The 22,275-nt window shown below is 49.3% G+C and overlaps 1 protein-coding gene across 1 annotated transcript in view; it reads right to left on the reverse strand.

The window, feature by feature from the left end:
• Positions 1 to 22,275, reverse strand: part of IGF2R (insulin like growth factor 2 receptor) — a 2,762,372-nt gene that overhangs the window by 801,728 nt on the left and 1,938,369 nt on the right. Inside the window, 1 exon segment of the mRNA XM_069606818.1 lies at positions 16,261 to 16,457. Within this exon segment, the coding sequence (XP_069462919.1) occupies positions 16,261 to 16,457 (197 nt within the window).

Genomic DNA, 22,275 nt, shown 5'->3' on the forward strand with positions numbered 1-22,275 from the left:
TGATGTAGTTTTTGACTTTAAAGCATATTGGCAAATTGAAATGTATTTTAAAGCCTTAATCACAAACAGAACAGCAGCAGACTCCGATCAGTTTTTTAAAATCATGTTTCCTTGCATTTTACCTGAATGCCTGTCAACACTCCTCGTTTACAGTAGACCAAATTATATACATTTAAGTCAAGGCACACTGCTCCCAAAAGTACTAAAGCTCAGGAATGAAAAAGGTCCAACACTGCCTATAAAGGAAAGACATTTAATGATAGAAACTCAACAAACTGATCTTGTTGATGGTCACTGAAGGCAAAGTACAACCATCGTTGATTGGCCGAACGCACTTCAAATGGACTGTTCCTTAAATGCCAGCTTACCCATATATCTTTTTCCTGTTTTGCAGAGTTGGTAAACCAAGTCACATGAATACGGCTTGTATTTTTCCCCTTGCTAGCTGGGCTAATGCCCACCCAGACTTCACCACAACACTTTATAGCCGACATGAACACCATGCTACACCAGCAATAAAGGATCACTTAACATAGGCCACTAACTATTCTCTACACAACACCCTGCAGTGAAGACAAATTGTTACGCTCATAATTTGCTTAATCCAGGCAATAATTGAGCATATGCCAAATCGTAACCCTAAAACGAGGGTGGTGAGGGAGCCCAAGGATTATCGTGAGTGGGGGGGGCGTGGCTTGGCGGCCATGCGAGCGTGAGCTAGTCTTCAAGAGCTCCCGCTCGATCCGGAGATAGATCCTGGAAAAGGCCATAAAGTGAAGGAAAACGACAGAGGAAGAGCTAGGGAAGGCATCGGAACGCCCAGAGAACACGCAGGAGAAAGTCCGAGGCGAATCGGGACCGAGAAGGCTGAAAACGGAGAGTGCGAGATACGCGACTCCGCCACGCAAAATGGCGGACGCGCCTCGCTGAGTTAGCCGCTCGCCACCGAGAAGAAGGCGGGCGCGGGAGGAAGGAAAACAGGACCCTGGGGCGCCGCCGGCGGACAGCCAGCCTAGCGAAGACCACCGAGCCGCCCGGGGGAAGGGAGGAGATCGAGAGAAGCGCCGCAGCGCTGTGCCGAGACAGACGGAGGAGGCGCGGACGCCCACGGACCGCAGCACAAGCCGTGGCAGAGCGGGAAAGGACCAGGCGGCAGCAGCGGCGCCGGAGGACTGGAGGGTGCGCCCCCCCCGATAGACAGCAAAGGGGGGCTGGAGGTGAGGACGTGGAGAGCACCAGCCGGGAGCGCCCTGGAGGACGGGCAGCTGCGGGGGACGGAACACCGCAGAAGGAGGCCAGAGGACGCACCGTAACGCCGTGCTAGGACAGGCACACAGGAGCGCGAGTGCCCAAGGCCCCCCGACAGCAGGCACGGGTGGCGGAGCCCGAACGAAGACTGGTAGTCGGGCGCTGAGAGCCCCGGCCGGGGTAAGGAAAGGAGACCCCGAGACCCCCGAGGCCAGAGGACGAAGGGGATGAACGGAGTGTCTGACCCCGACCTGGGGACCGGAACACTCACTTGAAGAGGAGGGTGATGCGTCTGTGACGGGCCCCTGCGGGAGGCCAGTTCCCACCGACATATGCTGGGGCGGACAGCGACAGACGGCAGAGCCACACCAGAGAGGTGGGCCGAACGCCCGCCCTGGGGGGTCACAGGACATACGTAAGAGGATACAGCCTACTCAAACAGCTTTGACAGAGACCCTAGAAGAGCCACGAGTCACACAACTGGCGGGGGCCTACCGGCGGGCCTACTCCCACATACACCCGCACGGAAGAAACAGCCAGGGGTACACCACCCCACGGAAGACGGGGTGAAGCTAACCGCACGAGAGGAGGACCATAATACAGACCCCGGCCCAAGGCCACTACCACGAAACTGCATGAGCAGGACCCGCGCACTGGCACACAGCAATCGGAACCAACATGCCAGACAAACCAAGAGGTGGTAGGGGGAGGCAGACGGTCATGGAGTCATTTGCCCGCAAGAATGAGGATCAGCAGCCCGAGGCGGCTGAAAAGGACACGGTAACGTCACATGTGGCGCATGGAGAGATCAAACAGGTGGAAGGGAGCATCCTGGACGCCATAGAAGCACTAAAGACTTCGATAGAAGGCAAGCTAGATGCAGTGATTGTAGACGTGGGGCTCCTTCGGCAGGACACGAGAAACCTGGCAGAGAGAGTGACAACGGTAGAACAACAGGTACAGAGCAATACAACGGACATGACCGCCTCCCAAACTCAAATGTCAGAGGCACTGGAACGCATCAGAACCCTAGAACGCAGAGCCGAAGACGCGGAAAGCAGGGCTAGACGCAACAATGTACGCATAGTGGGGCTGCCGGAGGGGGAGGAAGGCAGAGATCCCACGGACTACATCGAGAACTTACTAATCCAAGCGGTGGGTGCCGGGACCCTGTCCCAGGGTTTCGTTGTGGAAAGGGCACATAGGGCATTAACAAAGAGACCACGCCCGGGGGCACCACCGAGGCCTATGATCGCAAAGATCATGAACTTTAAAGACAGGGAAAAAATCCTGGCGTTCTCGAGAGACGGAGGAGTCATAACCCGGAATGGAGCCAGGATAACCATCTACCCCGACTACACGGCGCTAGTGCAAAGGCAAAGAGCTCAGTTCTGGCCGACCAAAGACCGCCTCCGAGCAGCGGGCGTGAAGTTCATGCTGCTGTACCCGGCAAAACTCAAAGTGCTACATAACGGAAGGACACAGATCTTTGAGACCACAGCGGACGCCCAACTGTGGATGGACCAACAGGGGTTCCCGCAGCCGGAAGAGGGGAACAGACGGAACAGAGAAGCCCCCCGACGAGACAGAGAAGGAGATTGAAGATGGAATGCAAGACCCAGGCGCCCGGTAGATCAGGGCGAGACAAAATTCTGAGGAACACTGCAGCGAACCGCAGGTTGCTACACCACTTCACTGCAACTAACTTAAAGACACAGGGATACTCCCAATGGAAAAGTGAAGGAGCAGGATAACCAACAGCTCACGAGTTCAAGGCCTAAACCAAGAATAAACTGGGAGCACAAGACTTCCGGAACTGGACCGCCAAGACCCACAGTAGGAACCCCAAGCAGAGACAATGTTTATAGTGCCAGTTCTAAGGCACTACGCCGCGACAAGTAAGCCTGAGGAAAGGAAGGCGACACCTGGAGAGCGGTGGGGCCCGAGCAGGGGGAGGGAGGCTGGGCGTTTGTTAGTGTTGTTTTTAGTTACAGTTGTTAGGAGGTTAAGTTTGTGGGGTGAAGGCACTAGGGAAAAAGGACATGACAGACTGAGAAACCACGGCGGAGGCACGGAAGGCGGACACGCGAGGCGGACCCCAGGCGCCAGGGGTCAGCGAAGCGTACTGAAGGAAAACACCAGGAAAAAACGGATCCAAGAACCGCAAGAGCAGCTACACCCCTGGGAAACGCGGAAGATGGAGGATGTGGGAACCGCACAAAGTACCACGGGAGAGATGCGGGACGAGGACCCCCGGAAAGAGACATGTCAAAAGGACATGAAAGTGAACGGGCCCATGGGACGGAGAGGGCCACTAACACCTGCCCCACAAGAACCGAGATGACCTAAACATCGTCACATGGAATGTTAGAGGGCTGAATGCATACGTCAAGAGGCTGAGGGTCTACACCTGGTTAAACAAAACGAAAGCTCACGTTGCAATGCTACAAGAGACGCACCTGACGGTCGGAAAACAAACCAAGGTGGCCAAAAAATGGGGAGGTCAGATGTACAGCTCATCGTACTCTAATTATGCAAGGGGGTGATGACCTGGATCGCCCCGAGCACCCCATTCCAGCTCATCAACCAGGAAAAGGACGCTGAGGGTAGGGTCCTGATCGTCCACGGAATGCTGGAGAACCGGGAGGTGTGCCTGGTGAACACCTATGCCCCCAATCATGACGCAACAGCCTTCTTTGAGTCACTCACGCCCCGGCTGGCCCCGTACAGGAACGCTACGATCATCTGGGCTGGAGACCACAATTGCACACTGGACCCCCGACTAGACAGGTCGGACGATAAGCACAGACGACCAGCGCCACCAGCACGGAGGTTGCGGAAGGTGCTGGACCAGCTGGAACTGGAGGACATCTGGAGGAAGGTACATGAGGGGGAAAGGGGATACACACACTACAGTGCTCCGCATGGGACATTCACGCGGATTGATTACCTTTTCACGGGAAGGGAAACATTAGGTGAATTCACTGGGGCACACATACATGCACGAACCCTGTCTGATCACGCCCCCTTGAGAGTCACATGGGCACATACACACAGAGGGGCCCCCACGCCCACATGGAAACTAAGGGCAGAAGCACTGCTGGACGGGGAATTCCAGGAACATATCCAAAGCACGATAGAAGACTACTTTGAGCATAACTCGGGTAGTGTGGACAGCATGGTGACGATCTGGGAGGCCCTTAAGGTTGTGGTCAGAGGTGCGGCAATGGGGAAGACGGGAGGACTCAGGAGGGAAACCCTGACCCAACTGGACGCGTTAGAAAGAAAGATTGAGAGGGCCGAGAAATGGGCGGGGGAGAACGGAGGAGATCAGGATGACCTCACCACCCTGCGGCAACAGTGCATGGAGACTTGGGAAAGACTGGGGCGCCTAGATTACGGGAAGTACATACAGAGGCTGCATGCAGAGGGGGATAAGCCCGGCAGGCTCCTGGCCTGGCTAACCAAACAGGAGGCCAAGCGGGTACCAATTAATGCAATCCAGAATAGTCAAGGGGAGGAGGTAAGGTCCCAGGAAGGTATAAACGAGGTGTTCTCGCAATTTTACGAGAAACTGTACACAAAAGTCCAAGAGGGGGAGGAGGGGGACCTAGAGGACGCCTTCGCGGAAATCAGGCTCCCGCAACTCACTGAGGAACAGGCCCAAATGCTGGATGCTCCCCTCACAGTGGAGGAACTGGCGGAAGTAATCACCCAACTGCCGACAGGGAAGACCCCGGGGCCAGACGGGCTACCGGGGGAATTCTATAAGAAGTACAGAGACAGTTTAGCCCCTAGATTGCTGGAAACACTGGAGGAGGCATATGAGACGGGGAGGCTCCCGAATAGCATGTCGGAATCCATTATAGTGCCGATACTTAAACCAGGGAAACCACCCCTCGAGTGTGGGTCCTATAGACCAATTTCCCTGATAAACCAGGACTCCAAGATCCTGACAGCGGCATTAGCTAACCGGCTCAAGAGAGTGCTACCCACCCTGATCCACACTGATCAGACAGGGTATGTACCTGAACGAAACACGACGTGGAATCTCCGGAGACTCCATTACGTCATTGATAGGACTAACCAAGCAGACGGGGAGTGCGCAGTAGCTTCCCTAGATGCGATTAAAGCATTTGATTCGGTGAGCTGGGACTGGCTTTTGGGAGCACTCGCCCACTTTGGGATAGGGCAGGGGTTCCTTCAATGGATAAAGTTGCTCTACAAAGACCCGAGAGCAAGGGTCAAGACGGGTAGGGTGGTCTCCGGGGAATGGAGCATAGGGCGAGGTACGAAACAAGGGTGCCCGCTGTCACCAATGTTATATATCCTAGCTTTGGAGCCATTCGCGGTCTTCCTAAGAACGGATTATATGGACACGGGCATAGCAATTGACGGGGTGACACACCAGATATCGATTTACGCAGACGACATACTGCTCTACGTCCAGGACCCACGCACCCACTTACGAGATTTACTCGAGGCACTAGGAGCATTCGGTAGACTATCGGGAATCACTGTCAACAGGGAGAAATCCTCACTGTTCCCCCTGGCGGGCCTGCGAAAAGTACCACCAGATCAACTGCCGCACCTGGGTCTCACATGGTCCCCGACCACCTTTAGATACCTGGGGGTGGACATTCACCACGATACCGCGGACACACACATAGCCAACACGCAGGCGGCCCTGAATAAAATTGAGCACGCTATGCAGTTCTGGAAGACCCTACCACTGGGGATGATAGGCCGAGCGGCCTTATTGAAGATGACGGTCCTGCCCCGGCTCCTATATTACTTTACCAATATCCCTTATAACATCCCGGGAGCTTTCTTTAAACGCCTGCACAACCTGGTGAGGACCTTCCTGTGGGGAGGGGGGAGAAACAGGGTAGCACTGACCACATTACAGAGGAGCCACGAGTGGGGGGGCATCAAACTCCCGGACTTTTTGCATTACTACCTAGCGGCACAACTCCAATTTGTGGTGAGATGGCTGGGGGAGGACACCTCCATCGACGCAATTCTCCTCCGACCAGCACTCAGGCAATATTACCTGAGGGAACTCCTCTGGATGCCAGCTGCCCAGGCTAGGTCTCTTCCTAGCATGGCCCAGCTAGGCCGAACGCTATGGGAGAGAGCCTGGAAAACGCAAGGCATGCAGGACCCCTGCTCAAGACGGATCCCCTTGGCGGGTCTGGTAGATACCCGCATAACAAGCCTGGCCACGTACAGGACACAATGGGAGGACAAGGGGGTAGCCCAAATAGGGGACCTGTGGCAAGAAGGACAGTGGGTCGGATTCCAGTCCTTAGTGGAGGAGCAAGAGGTGCACAAGGGCCAGTTCATCCTGTATAACAGCTTAGTACAAGCAATGAAGAAGAGGTGGGGAACCATGCCAGAGGCGGAGGCAGAGAATACTGGGGGAGCGCTGGATACCTGGTATGACATTTCTGAAGGAGGACACACGGTGTCCAGGCTCTATGAGCAACTACTGGGTACCACTAATAGGAAGACACTGAACGTGCGAGCAAAATGGGAAGAGGAGCTCCAGCAGCCCTTCCAAGAAGGAGAATGGAATAGAACCCTCCAATACACTAAAAAAGTTTCTAGGAATGCCAGGTTCAGGCAGCTGCAAATCTACATAGTCCACAGAGCATACCTAACTCCCAAAAGAATGATGAAGATAAGAAAAGGACAAACTTCCAGCTGCCCACGCTGCCGGGAAGAACAAGCGGACATGGTGCACATGTTCTGGTCGTGCCCCAAAATAACAGAGTTCTGGAATATGGTGAAGAGTAAGGCGAGGACGGCAGGAATCCATATGCAGGCATGGTCACCTAGGTCTTATATACTGGGCCTGTTCCCGAGGGGGGACAGGCAGATGGCACACGTGGCAAAAATGAAAGACCTGATGACAATACTGGCGAAGCGCCGCATAGCAATGGCATGGAACACGAGTGAAGGACCCTCGGCAGAGGGCTGGTGGGCAGATCTACAAAAATGGGCGATAGCGGAAACGACCGTCTGGATGAGAGCCACACAGAGGGGAGAAGGCAATAGCGGAGCCAGAATACTGGCGTGGAACACCCTGGTACGGGACCTGTTCGGAGACGGGGCGGGAAACAACAGGAGTGACTCAGATGACTCGGAAGGAGGACAGGCTGGCCCGACTGGGCCCTACGCCCGGGGGCAGAACACAGACCAAAGGGAACTCAGTGAGTGGGGAGGAGGCGGCCTGGCCGGGGCCGGAGCAAATAATGGACAATACAGATGCAACTCCAAGGTGCCAACACATATGTTCACGGACTGGGAGAGGCCACTCCCAGAGGAGAGTGAGGGGTGGCCGGGATGACGGTTCCTCTGTCATGAACCTAATAACTTTGGCGAGTGGCCCATGGCAATAATGGACCACGGACATAAGTAATTGCCTTCAAGGGGAGGGGGGGGGAACGGGGGGAGTTGGGGATGCATTTTTCTCTTTGTTGTAAAACCAATAAAAAAAGAAATTAAAAAAAAAAAAAGGATTATCGTGAGTGAGTAAATAAAAGAGATAAAGTAGTAAGGCGTCTATGTTCCTTCCATCCGAGCGGGGAAGAAGGGTGGGCGCATGTGAATCTAAGCAGATACAATCATCAGAAATGCTGTTACGTGAGTAATGCATGTCTTCTGATGCTCGTTAATCTGCTTAGAATCACATGCTGTACATAGACTAGCTAGCAGTACCTGGAGTTGGAGGTGGGTTGTGAGAAGGAACAGTAGTGAAAAGATGTCTTAGTACTGCTTGTCCCACCTGAGAATCAGACCTATAAGTGTCTAGGCAATAGTGTTTTGTAAAGGTGTGTACAGAACCCCAGGTTGCCGCTTTGCAGATGACTCTAGGGGAACATTTGCAATGAATGCTATGGAAGCCCTAGTGCCTCGAGTAAAATGTTCTCTAGGCTGGAAGGGCAGTTCTCGCTTAGCAAGAGTGTAACAAAGTGTGATGCATTTGACTATCTACCTTGAGATTGCTGACTTGGAGACCGGATCTCCTTCACTGCCAGCCGCCACTGAAACGAAAAATTGGCTCGTCTTTCTCAGTGGTTTAGTTCTTTCCAGATAATACATGACTGCCCTGCACACATCTAACGTGTGCAGGCTTCTTTAAGCCATGTTAGAGGGGATCTGGAAGAAAATGGTCAGTTCTATTGACTGTTTCACGTGGAACTTGTGTTAGGGAGAATTCTCTGTTGCTAATTTCCCAAACCTAGTGAGTCCCCCAGCAGCTTTGCTGGATTTTTGGGTTTTATTTTTTTCTCCTGCTAAGAGTGAGACTCTTTTCCTCCCACTCTTAGGCATGATTTGAGTATGTCCTTTGACTGTGAAAGTGTTTTATGGGCTATGGGGTCTTTTACACCATAGGGCTTCATGTGTTTTTGGTATGTGCGTTACACAGCACCCTCAGTGCAGTAACACAGGGGTGTCATAGTGACCCCCAAACATAGTCTCCATACCCTGGGACTGACTACAGTTTCCCAGAGCATGTAAAGTCACCATTGGCTTTACTAGTCTCAAATTGTGAACAAAATCGGTACAAACCATCATATTGTGGAAGTACTGGTAGGGGTAATTCGATTGCCCCAGGGTCAGTTTACCAAGGGGGCACTGTCCCGTCCCCCCTTGTCGAGTTTCTGGCTGGTGGCAGTGGATACCACGTGAAATATTCCACCAGAATATTTCCTATGGGATTTTCCCATTCATTTGAAACACACCACTTTTTAGTGCAATTTTAAAGATACCGCCAGGTTATTTATTTAATATTTATTCCCCGGTTGGGTCTTTTTGCCAGGACTCTATTTTAAAATGGCATTTGTGTTCGCCTCTGAAACTCTAACCCAAGTCGAGCCCTTTGTTCCACTTTTTGGCGGGCTTCTCCACAGAAGCCCTCCAAATGGTGCCACTCTGTCTGGGGTCTACAGGATGTGTGGCAGGGGAATTAGGCACCATGGACTGAGTTGCCTTGGCAACTCAAGTCGCACTCTTGTGTGATTGGCCCAGTGGCGAACCGCCCGGCTCACCACTTTGCATGTGTGATTGACAGCTAGGCTGATGAATGGGGGTACTTCTGCATAAAAGCAGGGCTTTGGGGACTGGAACTTCAGAAGTCGCCACAGGACCTAAAGAATCCGAAGAGGGGGAGAAGCTGAGCCATCTACAACAACGACACCACCGGTGGAGCCCTGCTGTACGAACTCACCACTTCCCCGATGACAGAGGAGATCTTCCAGGAGAGTCTTCTTCCCTTTGAGCTGGTGGGACCAACCAGTTCGCCTTTTTTCGCCTTCCTGGACGTCTCGTGGTCGAATCGCCCGTGCCAAGCACCCCGGCGGCCAGATAGAACTCTGCGGCTGGTTTCTTCCCTGGCAGTGCAACGACCTCCAGCTTTCTTCCTTGTCGAGATCATCTCTTCCTCTGGTCGAAGCCACGACTTGAACCCGCTGCCAGGAACAACTGCCACCGCTGGAGCTTTCTCACCATTTCAGGTACTATGTCCCGCCTGGTCTCCCTTGCAACAGATTGTCCAAGGTGTCCTGTAAATCCTTGACTTTCTAACTGGGTTGACCTCAGACCTGCTAACTTTGCCTTTCTGAACTGATCCAACCTCTTTTTGACTTTTCTGCAAAGACTTTGAGTGCATTTCCACTGTGTGATCTTGGGCACATTCCGCCTTGCTCTCTCCAAGAGTGGGCCTGGCCTATGAACTTTTTGCTCTACAGTAGACCCTGCCTTTCTTGACTTGCTGTGGTTTCTTAAAAGTGTTGGTACTGTATGGTTTTCCTACTCTGCCTTTTCTCTCCCTTTTTAAACTAATTATTGGAGTGCCATCTATGGTTACACGCTCACCTCTGTTTTGCTAAATAAGTGGTGCCTTAACCTAGACTTGTCGAATAATTAATTAGGGAGGTGTATATACTTATAGTGACTGTGTTTGAACTTGCTTGATACATTAGTGCCAGTGTATTTTAATAAGTGTGTTTTTAAATAAATAATGATATACTCTCATACCCAAGCTCTGGTCAGTGTTTGCTTGTTCTACTGTATTTTTAGCCCTATTGTGTATACTCTATATACTGCCTAACTCTTCTTGAGAGAAGTCTGACTGCTCAGCCACAGCTACCAGGTAAATCTGGGTGGTGCAGACTGCTACCAATTGGGTTTACTGCTTACTCCTGTGGTCTAAAACATTTTGCAGTGGTCCCAAAGGGAACTGCACAGGTTTCTGCCTGACAACTTGGAAACAAATGTAGGTGCAAATCGAGGGTGAGTGCGCAGAACCACCTTATCTCTGAACAGTAACGAAGGGGTCTAGTACTGAAAGGGCCTGCAGTTCACTAACCCTTCTTATAGAAGTGATGGCCACCAGGAAGGCTGTCTTATAGGTAAGGTCTTTAAGACTTGCCTTGTGCATAGCCTCAAAGGGAGACCTCATGAGTCTAGTCAAAACCACATTTAAGTCCCATCCGGGAGCTGGGTTTGAAACGGGGGGAAGAATCCTCTTATTAATAGTATTCGACAGCAGCTTGATGGAGATTATAATGATGTTGAAATGTGCGCATTCAGTGAGAGAGGAAGTATGTGGGAAGCCATTGGTGAATGTGACTCGTTTATCACAAGGCAGTAACCACAAAATACATGCCACCTGTGAAATGCTCCATGAAAAATGTTCATGGTCCGCACAACCGATGCTGGGGAAACTGCCAGCTGGGAATCTACTTTGTGCAGCTGCTTTACTTTTCAGTGGCTATAGTTTCATAAAGTTGTCCAGTTTCTGTGAATTTGTGGGACAACATTTCATTTCTAAAACGCAGTACTACAAATATCAACGTCAATATCTATTCCCTGCCATTAGTTAAGCATGGAAAATTTAACAATTGTCTATTCAAAGTACATTCTCTGAAAAACGGTTCAGGCTAGCTGGCGATGGACAGTGTGACAGCCCCGGATTTTCAGCAAACTACTGCACATACTACTTTCAGGACATGGAAACTAAAAGAATTGTGAGTTCGGTGGTCGTGCAGGTGTCCGAATGTAAATCCTCAGTGGCCATGGAGAAACTTGGTTTTATAAAATCACTGGAAGATCTCCAATCGAGGGGAATGCAAATCGACTTCATAGCCACGGACACACACATTTCAATAGCCAAGACAATGAGATCGCAGTTTCCAAATATTCGCCATCAATTCAATGTATGGCACGTTGCCAAATCCATCAATAAAAAAATCTCAGCTGCAGGGAAAAACAAAGGTTCTGAAAATATTTTACAGTGGTCCCAGTCTTTCAGCAACCATCTTTGGTGGAGCTCCAAAACTTGTGATGGGTCTTTGGAAATTCTGCTAGAAAAATGGCGGTCACTAATGCACCACTGTTCAAACGTTCACTCTTGGACAGAAAACCAACATTTCCACCAATGTGCACATGGCCCTTTGTCGCCAGAGCAGGAACGGAAGAAGAAGTGGTTGATTACATCTTCACCTCCACACAAAGCCCTTGAGAAGATTGTGTTTGATAAAACTATCAAGAGCTCTGAAGGGACGCACAGAATTCTGTCACACAGGAGATTTGGAGGTGTTCCACAATATGTGCCTAAAATACAGGCAAAGGAGATTGCATTTCGGCATAGACGGGATGAAATATAAGACATTACTAGCGGCATTAACGCATAACGAGAATGTAGGCCGTGAAAAATCGAGGACTGAAGGAAACTTTGGGATGCTTTGCTACACAATGGCCTTTATGAAAAGAAGCAAAAAATGGATGGTCGAGCCAATATTTGAGGAAATGAAATTCAATTTTATAAAAAATCTTATTAGGACTGTCTTGGAGATACATACTGTGGGTACCTAGAGGCGTAATCTTGGCATTGAGTGTTCTCCAGAGTTGCGAACAAGTCGATCTCTGGGAAGCCCCATTCTGCGAAAACATTGGAGACCATGTCTTCGTGTAGTCGCCATTCGTACTCTACGGGCAGTGGGAAATGTCGGCTGAGCACGTCTGCCAGAAGATTGAGTTCCCCTGGAACGTGTTGGGACAACAGGAACATCCTGTGTTTGAGAGCCCATATCTAAATGTTTTGGGACAGCTTGGATAGCCCTGGAGAGTGTGTGCCTCTCTGTTTGCTCAGGTAGTACATGGCTGCGGTGCTGGCTGTCAAGATCAAGACTGTTTTCCCCTGTAACTGTGTGTGAAAGGCTTTCAGTGCTTTGAATACCGCTAATAGCGCCAACAGATTTGTGTGGTTGGACGCTAATTTTGGGGACCCCCACGCCGTGCGCCGTCTTCTGAAGCAGGTGAGCCCCCCCCCCCACACCCCGTGAGAGATGCGTTGGTCGGGAGAGTGGCTTCTACTGTGAGGGTGGTGAAGGTCTTGCCCTTCAAGCGGTTTTCCCTCAATCACCAGTGCAGAGAGAACAAGGGCTGACGAGACAACTACCAGACCTTCCCATTGTCTGCTGGCCTGACACCACTGGCTGTTGAGCCACTCTTGCACGGGACGCATGCGCTGACGCACGTGAGGAACTAAATAAACGCAGGACGCCATCATTCATAACAGTCGCATGGCTTTGCGTACCGTCACTTCCCGACTGGCTACACACTGAGGGATCTGAAACAGCATGTTTTCAACCCTCTCGTTGGAGGGGAAGACGTGGCAGTCTTTCGTCCGAATTAGAGCCCCTAGAAACTGTTCGACTTGACTGGGGTCTGGGCTGGATTTCTTCTAGTTGATGGAGAATCCTAGCCTGAATAAGAGGTCTGTTGTCTTCTGCATGTTTAATAGGAATGTTTCGTATGACCCCCCCTGTTATAAGCCAGTTGTCGAGGTAAGATAAACCGGAACGGATAGTCTGCGCAAGTGTGCTGCCACAACTGCCAGTACCTTTGTAAACACCCTTGATGCCGAGGCAATGCCAAAGGGGAGTACCTTGAACTGATCGTGCCTGTCCTCTATCATGAACCTTAGGAATTTTCTGTACGTTGCCAACATTGAAAAATGAGAGTATGCATTTTACATGTCATGTCTAGTGTTGCCATGTAATCCCCCTGTTTCAACAGCGGGATTACTTCCTGTAAAGTGACCATACAAAACTTTTGAGGTTTGACAAACTTGTTTGCTGCGCGCAAGTCTAACACAGGGTGCATAGTGAGATCCTTTTTGGGTACAAGGAAGTACACTGAATAAATAAATATCTTTGTTTACCTGTAGAATAGGGGCGACATCTATGGCATCCTTTCCTAGAAGGGTCTCCATCTCTTGAGCAGGATCCACAGGTGGTCCGGTGTCAGGCGTTTTGACTTTGGTGGTCTGAAGTGGGGTGGTCGGGCAAATTCTATACAGTACCCCTGGGCAACCGTCTTTAGTACCCACTGGTATGTTGTTATCCCCTCCCATGCAGTCAGGAAAGATGTTATACTCCCCTGATTGGGGTGGCATGGGAGGAGACCTGGATCCGAAGGTCATTTATGACCAGAGGCCGAGGCGCCTCTGGGGTTGGAACCTCGTCCTCTACCTTTCCCACACTGCTGTCCTCTGGGTGGATAAGTGGTGGAGGTATTAGACCCTTGTCCCGAATTCCAGTTGTTTCCTACATTATACTGGCTTTGGGGAAAACAAGATTGCCCCCGAAAGGACCGTCAGGAGCCGCTTCCTCTCTGAGGAGAGGGTTTCTGGGTAATCTGTTGAAGGGACTTTAGTGTTTCATGTTCTTTCTTGGCTGTTTCCAGTTTATCATCCACTGCCTTGCCATACAGGTTGGTCTCCTCAACGGGTTTGTTAATCAGGGCTGCTTGGGTCTCCGGTTTGAAACCAGAGTTCCTCAGCCATGCATGTCGCTTGAGCAAGGTACCTTGTGCCAGGGTTCTTCCCGCTCTCTCTGCAGCGTCCAGAGTGTTCTTGAGCACATTCTGGTTGACTTGCCTGCCTTCCGAAACGATGGCGAGCAACTTGGCCCATGTAGGATATGGCACTTCCTGAAGGCCTTCTTGCAGACGGTCCCACTGGGCGTCTATATAGCCGGCCAAAAGCGTGGTGTTATTAGCCATTTGTGTGGAAAACGCTGCAGCAGTTATAACTCTCTTTCCCAGTGCATATAGTCTCTTGGACACCTTATCGGGTGGTGCCTCTACTGTAGCGATTGGAGCACCAGCCCATTTTCTAGTAGTGATAACCACTAAAGAATCTGGAGTGGAATGACCCTTGATGTAGGCAGGGTCAGTCAGAGAAGGACGAAACAACTTTTCAATTCTAGGGTTCACCGCTCTGGTTTGGGCTGGCTTCAACAAGGAGGTGCCAATCGCCTCTTAATCGAGTTTAACAAAGGGATGGCCTGGCTGGCTGGAGGTTTTTCTTCGAGTATATCCTCCAAAAAAATCAGAATCTGGTAAAGCTTCTTGAGTGGCGATCTGAAAATGGTCAGCAGCCTTTTTCAAGAAGGCGTTGAACGCCATTTTATTGTCCATTGGGGAGACCTGGCGAGCCAGAGTGGAGGGGGGGGGGGGAATCTATGCACAGGACATCGGAGTCCTGGGTGGGAGAAGGGAACGTCCAAGGTTGAGCATCAACCTGACGACTGTCTTCCCAATTGTCTATAAGATCTGCCTGCTCTTCCACATTGTAGTTTTCCAGAAAGGTGGCATCCTCATCCTGATCACATGTGTCCATAACATCATCATCTGTGAGGATACAGGTATACTCCTCATGTGGATCTTCCAAGGTCCTCTGGAACTTGGATACAGGCATAAAAGGAAGGTCTTCTCAAGGTCTCCTGGGAGCAAGCTTCTTAGAACAAGAGACAAATGTTTCCAATCTGTCCATACATCCTCAAATGTCTTCCTGGTCCATAAGGATGAACCAGAGGAGTCCAGGGGAGGAAACGGTTCATTTTCTTCTCTGTGACGTCGAGATTTGTCCCCTAATGTACTAGACAAAGGCACAGGACTCTCAGCTTAGTCCTGGCGGGGTTCAGGGCGCTGTGGTGTGTCTTTCGGCATGTCTCTTAGCCGTTCTTTATGCTTCACCGCCTCCTTCGACCGTTTCTTCAGTCTAACTGCCGAAGCAATCCTTGTGGTGCTCTTGCCGATGCTCAGGGAATCTGGTCGATCTACCGTTAGGTCAATGGCCTCCGACGGCGGGGGAAGAACAGTCGGCCTGTGACATGCCGTAGGCCGCCCACCGCTTCAAGCAGTGCTCCTTAAGCGTCTTAGGGCGCAGGAGTCTACAGGCCGTGCAACCCGCTTCTTTGTGGTCGAGGGGAAGACAATTGTTGCACAGATAGTGCTCGTCTTTCCAAGGATATTTGGCCCTTCATGAGGGACAAAGTCTAAATGGAGTCTTTTTCATAGCGAAAGACAGGTACAGCAATGACAAAACCCAGGGAGCAGAGAGGGTGAAAGAGGAAAGGCATACTTGTAAAGTATATGGCCATCCCGTCCCCACTCTCCCTACTGTGTAGGCCGGCCAGAAAGCCTGGGCAGGTGGCGACAGCGCCGCTAGAAACAATCAGGCGACGAAAGCCTGCAGCAGTCTTCGGCATTGTTTCACAGGATTCAACTGTCGAAGTAACCTAACGGGAATAACGACAAAGTCGATAAATATGACAATAACGATATCTTTATGTAAGTGCTCTGCATTAGGGCGACCAGTAATCTGGGAGAAAAAACAATCTGAGAGACCTCGGTGGGTGAGGGATTTTGGGTACACTACACGTTACATTAGGGATAGTGTTACAGACACGCCTATGCCGACGTCCCCTTTCAATCCTCGAAAGACAAGATGCAATACTCTGCCTATACCACTGGATGTCGGACCATATGCACAGCATGTGATTCTAAGCAGATTAACAAGCATCAGAATAATGGGTCTCAACGTAAAAGTGAATACCTCTACATTTCAAATTAAAGTAGGAAATGAAGCCAGCTGTGGGATAATAAAAAATGTCACTATACAAGTCATTACAATAAAATAAGAAAGATACTTGCAATTTTACTTTCATCACACTTGAAGCGAATCATTGTTGTTCGTTTGCGAATACCATCTGGGCAAAGGTCTCCGTTAGTGTATTTGAGAACAGCAACGCCATTTTCCCACCTTGGCCCGTCAGCAGGCTCACCAAGATTTATACAGATGGTTCCCTTGGTTAGGCAGGCAGCTGCTACAGTGGGTATGGAAACTGGTCCTAAAGGGAAAAACAGGAGTATACTTTAAAATTGTTTCAAGAAAGACTAAGAGGGACTCCATGGTATAGCTCTGCCAAGGAGAAAAATAAACTTGTGTGCTGCATGCACTTTCCATTCATTAACAGCCTGGGCATGGGACTTTTCGTAGGGGTGAAACGAGAGGACTGAGGACAGACAGCATATGATTCTTTCTTTTATGTAATTCAAATCTGTTCTCCAGAAGTGGCATTCAATCAGAAATAAATCACACAATCATGCACATGGGTATTTTATTTCACTTCAAACATATTGTGCTCCTATTTCACTTCAAAAATGTTGTCCTCCAAGTCATTTTGTGTCACACATGTGTTGGTGACATTAGGTAATAGGAGCAACAGTGAGCTCTTGGAATGGAGAAACCATGTCCTGGCTTACAATGCTGGTAGTGGAACAGTACCCTCCATTCTGAGTCCTGACCAAGGGCTTTTGACACTAAATACACATTGACTTGTGGAGCACAAACTGTGGGAAATGAAATAAAGCAATACCTAAGCATATGATTGAGCACATTTTATTTGCTTGAAGGTCACTTCTGGAAAATACAGGTTTGAATTACAAATAAAGAATCATGCATAGTCTGGCCACAATATTTTCTTTGCACACATACTCCCAACCAAACATTGAGAAAACAAATAGGCTGAATACAACCACAACACAATTCAAGAATTATTTTTCTGGAAACCTTGCAACACCAGGCCACATTTGAAAAGTTATTGTCAAGCACTGCTTCAGCGATGCACTTATCGCTAACATACCCACAGCAATAGATTTTATAAGCTTTGGAATATGAGAACACCCTACATGTGTGATTAACTGATAATTTCATCACCCTGTTGGATTGTGCAACTTGTTTTTATTCAGAATAATCATTTAAAAAAGGGTGTGTCAATTGAAATTGAATGAAACATGAAATCAAACACCACAATGTTTTTCTTAAACAGTTTAGTTAAAAAAGAAACAATGCAAATTCAAGAATTTTAAACCAGGAACAATTGGACTTAGCTGTAATGGTAAACCTCCAAGCTGGTATGCTTTCATTCATGTCTAGACTATCTCCCCCCTGATTTTCAGACATTATCACCATGGAACCACCAAAAAACTACATTGGACCCGGTAACATCACCCTTCGCGATAATAGTGAGGACTCAAACACTACTCCCATTCCAAACAGATCTCGAATATTTGTCTCTAGAATCAAATCCACAGCAAACTCTGAAAAGGTTCCAGAGTTGCCATATTGAACAAACAAAAACATAAAGCTGACCGAAAGACCACTTTCAACTCAGTAATTTGCCTGCTGACACAGTCTTAGGCTCAAGTTATCAGCAACAGCTTTTCTGGAGCTTTGTTGAAGTGGGCAGAGCTAAAACCAATGTGTTTTTTACACAGTAATATACTTATCAACTTAGCATCTTTCCAACTTCTACAACCATCAGTGCAACTACAAGATTGGGTTGTGATCACAAGCTTGTTAAGGATTGCATAGGCACAAAAAGATGGGTTGTTACAAGGTCAGTCACACCCCTAAATGAATAACATGATTAAATGAAGCAGCATTAACAGAAACAATGGTACCATTCCCCATTGTTTAATGTGGCTTCCAGGGCATGAGATCTATTTTTATAATTGGGTAGATGTAACAGCATTTGAAGTACAACTACTAGTATAGAGGGGGGGGGCGGTTTGGAGTACAGAAGATACATCCTTGCATCAGACTACAACCAGCACATATTCACATGATTAATAAGTATGGTTGGTCTCCGTCCAGGCTGAACACCTACTTTCTACATACATTGCATACATCTTATATAAAGACGGATTTGTAATTCACTTTTAATGTTCACACAGTCTAGACACATGGAGCCAAGCAAGGTTTTGCAATGTAACAACTGAATCAGCCTACCATCAACTGCTGCCAGATAATATGAAAACATGTTCAATCTTAACATAAGCTTATTTGACAAGACCAAGAACGTGACTGTTTCAGAATTTAGAGGAGTGAGGGGAGGCGGGGTCAGGGGGAAATAAAGAGCCAGTTTCAACTATGGTGGCAGAAATAAGGTCTCAACTTCCTATTTCTCCCCCTTGTGCCCAAATGCTTGTGTGCAGACACTGATCTCCTTCCATGACTCTTAAAACAAATGCTCACCAGTATTTTCACTCCTGTTTCAGTTACGCTGACTTGGAAAAGGACCGCTGTGACTAATCTATGCAGTGGCAGCCAGTCACCATGTTTTATTATGCCAGCAGCGTATACCTTCTGACTGACATGAGAGGCCTCCTCTCCCATCAGGCAGCGTGCATGCTTCCCTGGAGGAGGGGAGGGGAGCGCCATCCGGTCTTCCAGTGGCTGCGCGGGTGCATGCAGGCAAGGTAAATGTATTTTTTTTAATGTAATGTGTATGTATACTGTGAGGAATCCCGAGATGCCGTCACTTCTCCCTGAGGGGGGAGCCCCCATCCCATGGGGCCAAATCAGATAGCCTCCCTGGGGCTGGTACTCAGCGGGATGATCTCATGGGGAGACTCCCACTGAGGCGATCAGAGAGAATATCTCAGGAGAAAGCAGTATTTCCGAACCCACACCCACCTACCATACATACAGAACTCCATGTATGTCTGAGACTGAGAGCTACACACCTATTGAGAGGCGGAAGAGTAGGGATGACCCGACAGGAGATTCCTTAGTAAGTACTGGGGCGAGGAGGAGGAAGTGCGGATCAACAAAGAGTCCTCAAGAGAACTTGAATGGGTGTGCTAGTTGTTGCCAATTCATTTTAAAAAGAAAATTAGGACTTACCAGATCTGCAAGACTTGAGGACTTCCAGCGTGGAAGAGAGGGGCTGCTGCTAATCGGGATGTTTGCGAATGAGCCGAGGCGTCCGTATCCGGTCTGCCGTGTTTGGGCAGACCAAGTAACTGGAAGAGCGGAGATCCGGCTGGAAGCAGTAACCAGACCGCGCAGTTGTGGCAAGACGTGCAACACGCCCAGAGAGAAGCGGTGCGGAGCCACTGCAGACGCCTCAGAAGTAGCATATGAATGCGAGAAGCCGAACAAGACGTCGGAGAACCATGAGACCGACGAAGAAGAACCGGCAGAGTTCCACAAGGTACATGGACTGTCAGGATCGAGAAAGGGGGCAGATATACACAAAGAGAATATCTTAAGCAATCGGTCATATCATAATACATAGCAGGAGAGTGAACAAGGTTTATCAGGAAAGCAAATACAGAGTAGAAAGCGGGGTTGGGGCCCTGCAACTTGAGGAGATACTCACTAGCCATCTTCTTAATGGCAGTACCTGGCAGGCAAGTGAACCAGGTTTGCCCAAACAAATGTGATGAATTCTGCAGGGTCATCACTAAACCCCAACCTAAAGTCTCCACCGATGTGGCCAGGGGAAGGCAGCTACTACCTGATCCTGGGAGTGGTAACAGGAGGCAGGATCACATGGTTGGAGACGGCTGTCAGGGAGAAGTGGTGACTCAGGAGAGACTCAGTATTCATCCTCCTCTGAGGATGAGATTCCACAATGCCTAACTATCTAATGGCATGTTGTCAATGTATGGTTCCCTCTCCCAGAACTACCCAAAGTACACAACATGAAAACTCTTAACCAACCTAAAAAATGGTACATTGAGGTTTCAGGAAGTTAATATCATAACTTCCAGTTGTTATGATTCTGTCTTTTGTCAAGGTCCTAAACCCAAGCGGAAACCACCAACTCCTTTAACAACCTCCCATACATGTGAGCCCTCTCAGTTAACCAATCAGATTAAGTTAAATGATTATAAAACAAACAAGAACATTATGGACTACAAGTCCCATATTGCTCATAGTACTGGGACGGGGAAGAGGGACTCAGAGTGAAGTATCACGAGCGGCCTAGTTGTTGGGAGAGAAAGCACCTGAGCGGGATCTTTAAAAATATACCCATCACAGGTCATGCAACCGATACCCCTTCTTGACTGCTTCCATCTGACAGTGATGTTTAGTTGATTTCCCAGTGTCACACTTTTCAGACACTGTACAGTGACTTGCTTAATCACGATGCACTTTGTTACACTTTTCTGTATTCCTCTGGCTCTTGCCAAAAACAGATTTCCTCTTAAACTGCACTTCCGGGGCCCCTTATAGCTTTGGGTCAATACTTGGTTTCTCAATTTCAAACGCTTCTTGGTATTCTCTTGACTCTGCCAATATTTGTTTCATACAATACATTTCGTGATATCTGCCACATGCACTACTATGCTTTCACTCCATTCACGGGTGTTCAACTTGCTTTTTACTCTGTGCAGCATTCAAAAGTGCTTTCAAAAACTTTCAAGTCGTTGGGCATTCAAAAAGGGCTTGTCCGGCATTCAGAAGAACTTGCAATTACTTTCAGTTTGTTCAGCAATACAAAAGGACTTTGTTATAAGTTACCGCAGTGCCCCCGGATTGAGACTTTACCAACTTTACACTCACTAGTCGCCCATGGCAGCTTCCTTCTGCTTGGCGTCCTTCACGAGGGGCTTCTCAATGCTCCTTCACCTTTCTGGTTTCGCCAAACTCTGTCTCTCTCTCTCTCTCATGGAATCCACAGAGAACACTGCTCGCTCTTCTGGTTTCCCGCGGTGGCTGGGATCAATGGGAGTTTCACAGCTCCTGTTGCCCAGAACCGTTCAGGAGGATAGCAGGACCTCCAGACCCTTGCACGGCACCAGCATCTCTTTCTCCTGCCAAACACTGCGCCCGGCACCTAGCTCTCCAGCTCCATTCGCTCCAGCTGGTTCCTCCTCTCTCAAGGTGGCGGGCATTTTCATATCAGGTGTGTCAAGTAACCCCAGGTGTTGGGCATTGAATCCAATGCCCAGACACTATGGAGAACTCCATTAGGTGGTCATGCCTGATTGTTCCACTGGTATATCTCCATAGCCCTCTTCTTCGTCTCAGAACCAGAGTGGTGTTTGGAACTGTCTAATGTTATAAAAGGTGCATGTCTCGTGTGTGTGTGTGTGTATACTAGTCAAAAGAGGATGTGTCCTAGTTGGTCTCTTCCTTGTCCCAGTACTAAAGTGGAGTTTCTGGGAGACAGTTTGGAAGGAAGAAAAGGGAACGGGGTGACAATAGCCGACAAAGGGCCTCATCCTAAGTGCGGCGGTATCCCGGCGCCAATTGTGCCACGATATCGCCCAACACTATTAGTGTTAACAAAACCCGGTCCGGCGCAATTTGCGTTGGATCCAGAGTTGCAATGGGGAGGTAAATCCCCATTGGGTCCACTGGACTCAATGGGGGTCTCTTGGTGCTATTAGCGCTGGTGCAATTAGTGCAGCGCTAATAGCGCTGAAAACGAGCAGAAAGGGGAGATTTTTACCTTCAGCAAAAAGCTGGAGGTGAAACTCACACTTTCCGTCCAACTTGTGATTGAGCAGAGTTGTAAATGCGGCAGTAATAAAGTCAGCGCCACATTTTACTGCTCCACCCAACTCATGATGAGGCCCAAAGGCTCTAGGGATAAAGGGTTCATTGTGAAAAGGGAAAGGGGGATACCATGTCTCATCTAAGGACGTCCTCTCCCCAAGTTCCCTCCACCCAGGTGATCCTACCTCGCATATTCACACCCAGGGTTGGGATCCAAAAGCGATGGTCTTTCCCTGGCCATCTGAGAGGAATATCCAGGGAGAAAAGACGCGAGGACACCCTCAGGTTCCTCACAGGAAGCTGATGGCTTAGTCGTGGAGGCAGCAGGACACTGTGTGGGAGATGCAGTGGATGCTGGGGAAATGTGGCCG

The sequence above is a fragment of the Ambystoma mexicanum genome, chromosome 4p (assembly GCF_040938575.1).
Source record: "Ambystoma mexicanum isolate Mex_15411 chromosome 4p, UKY_AmexF1_1, whole genome shotgun sequence".
NCBI classification, from domain to species: Eukaryota; Metazoa; Chordata; class Amphibia; order Caudata; family Ambystomatidae; genus Ambystoma; species Ambystoma mexicanum.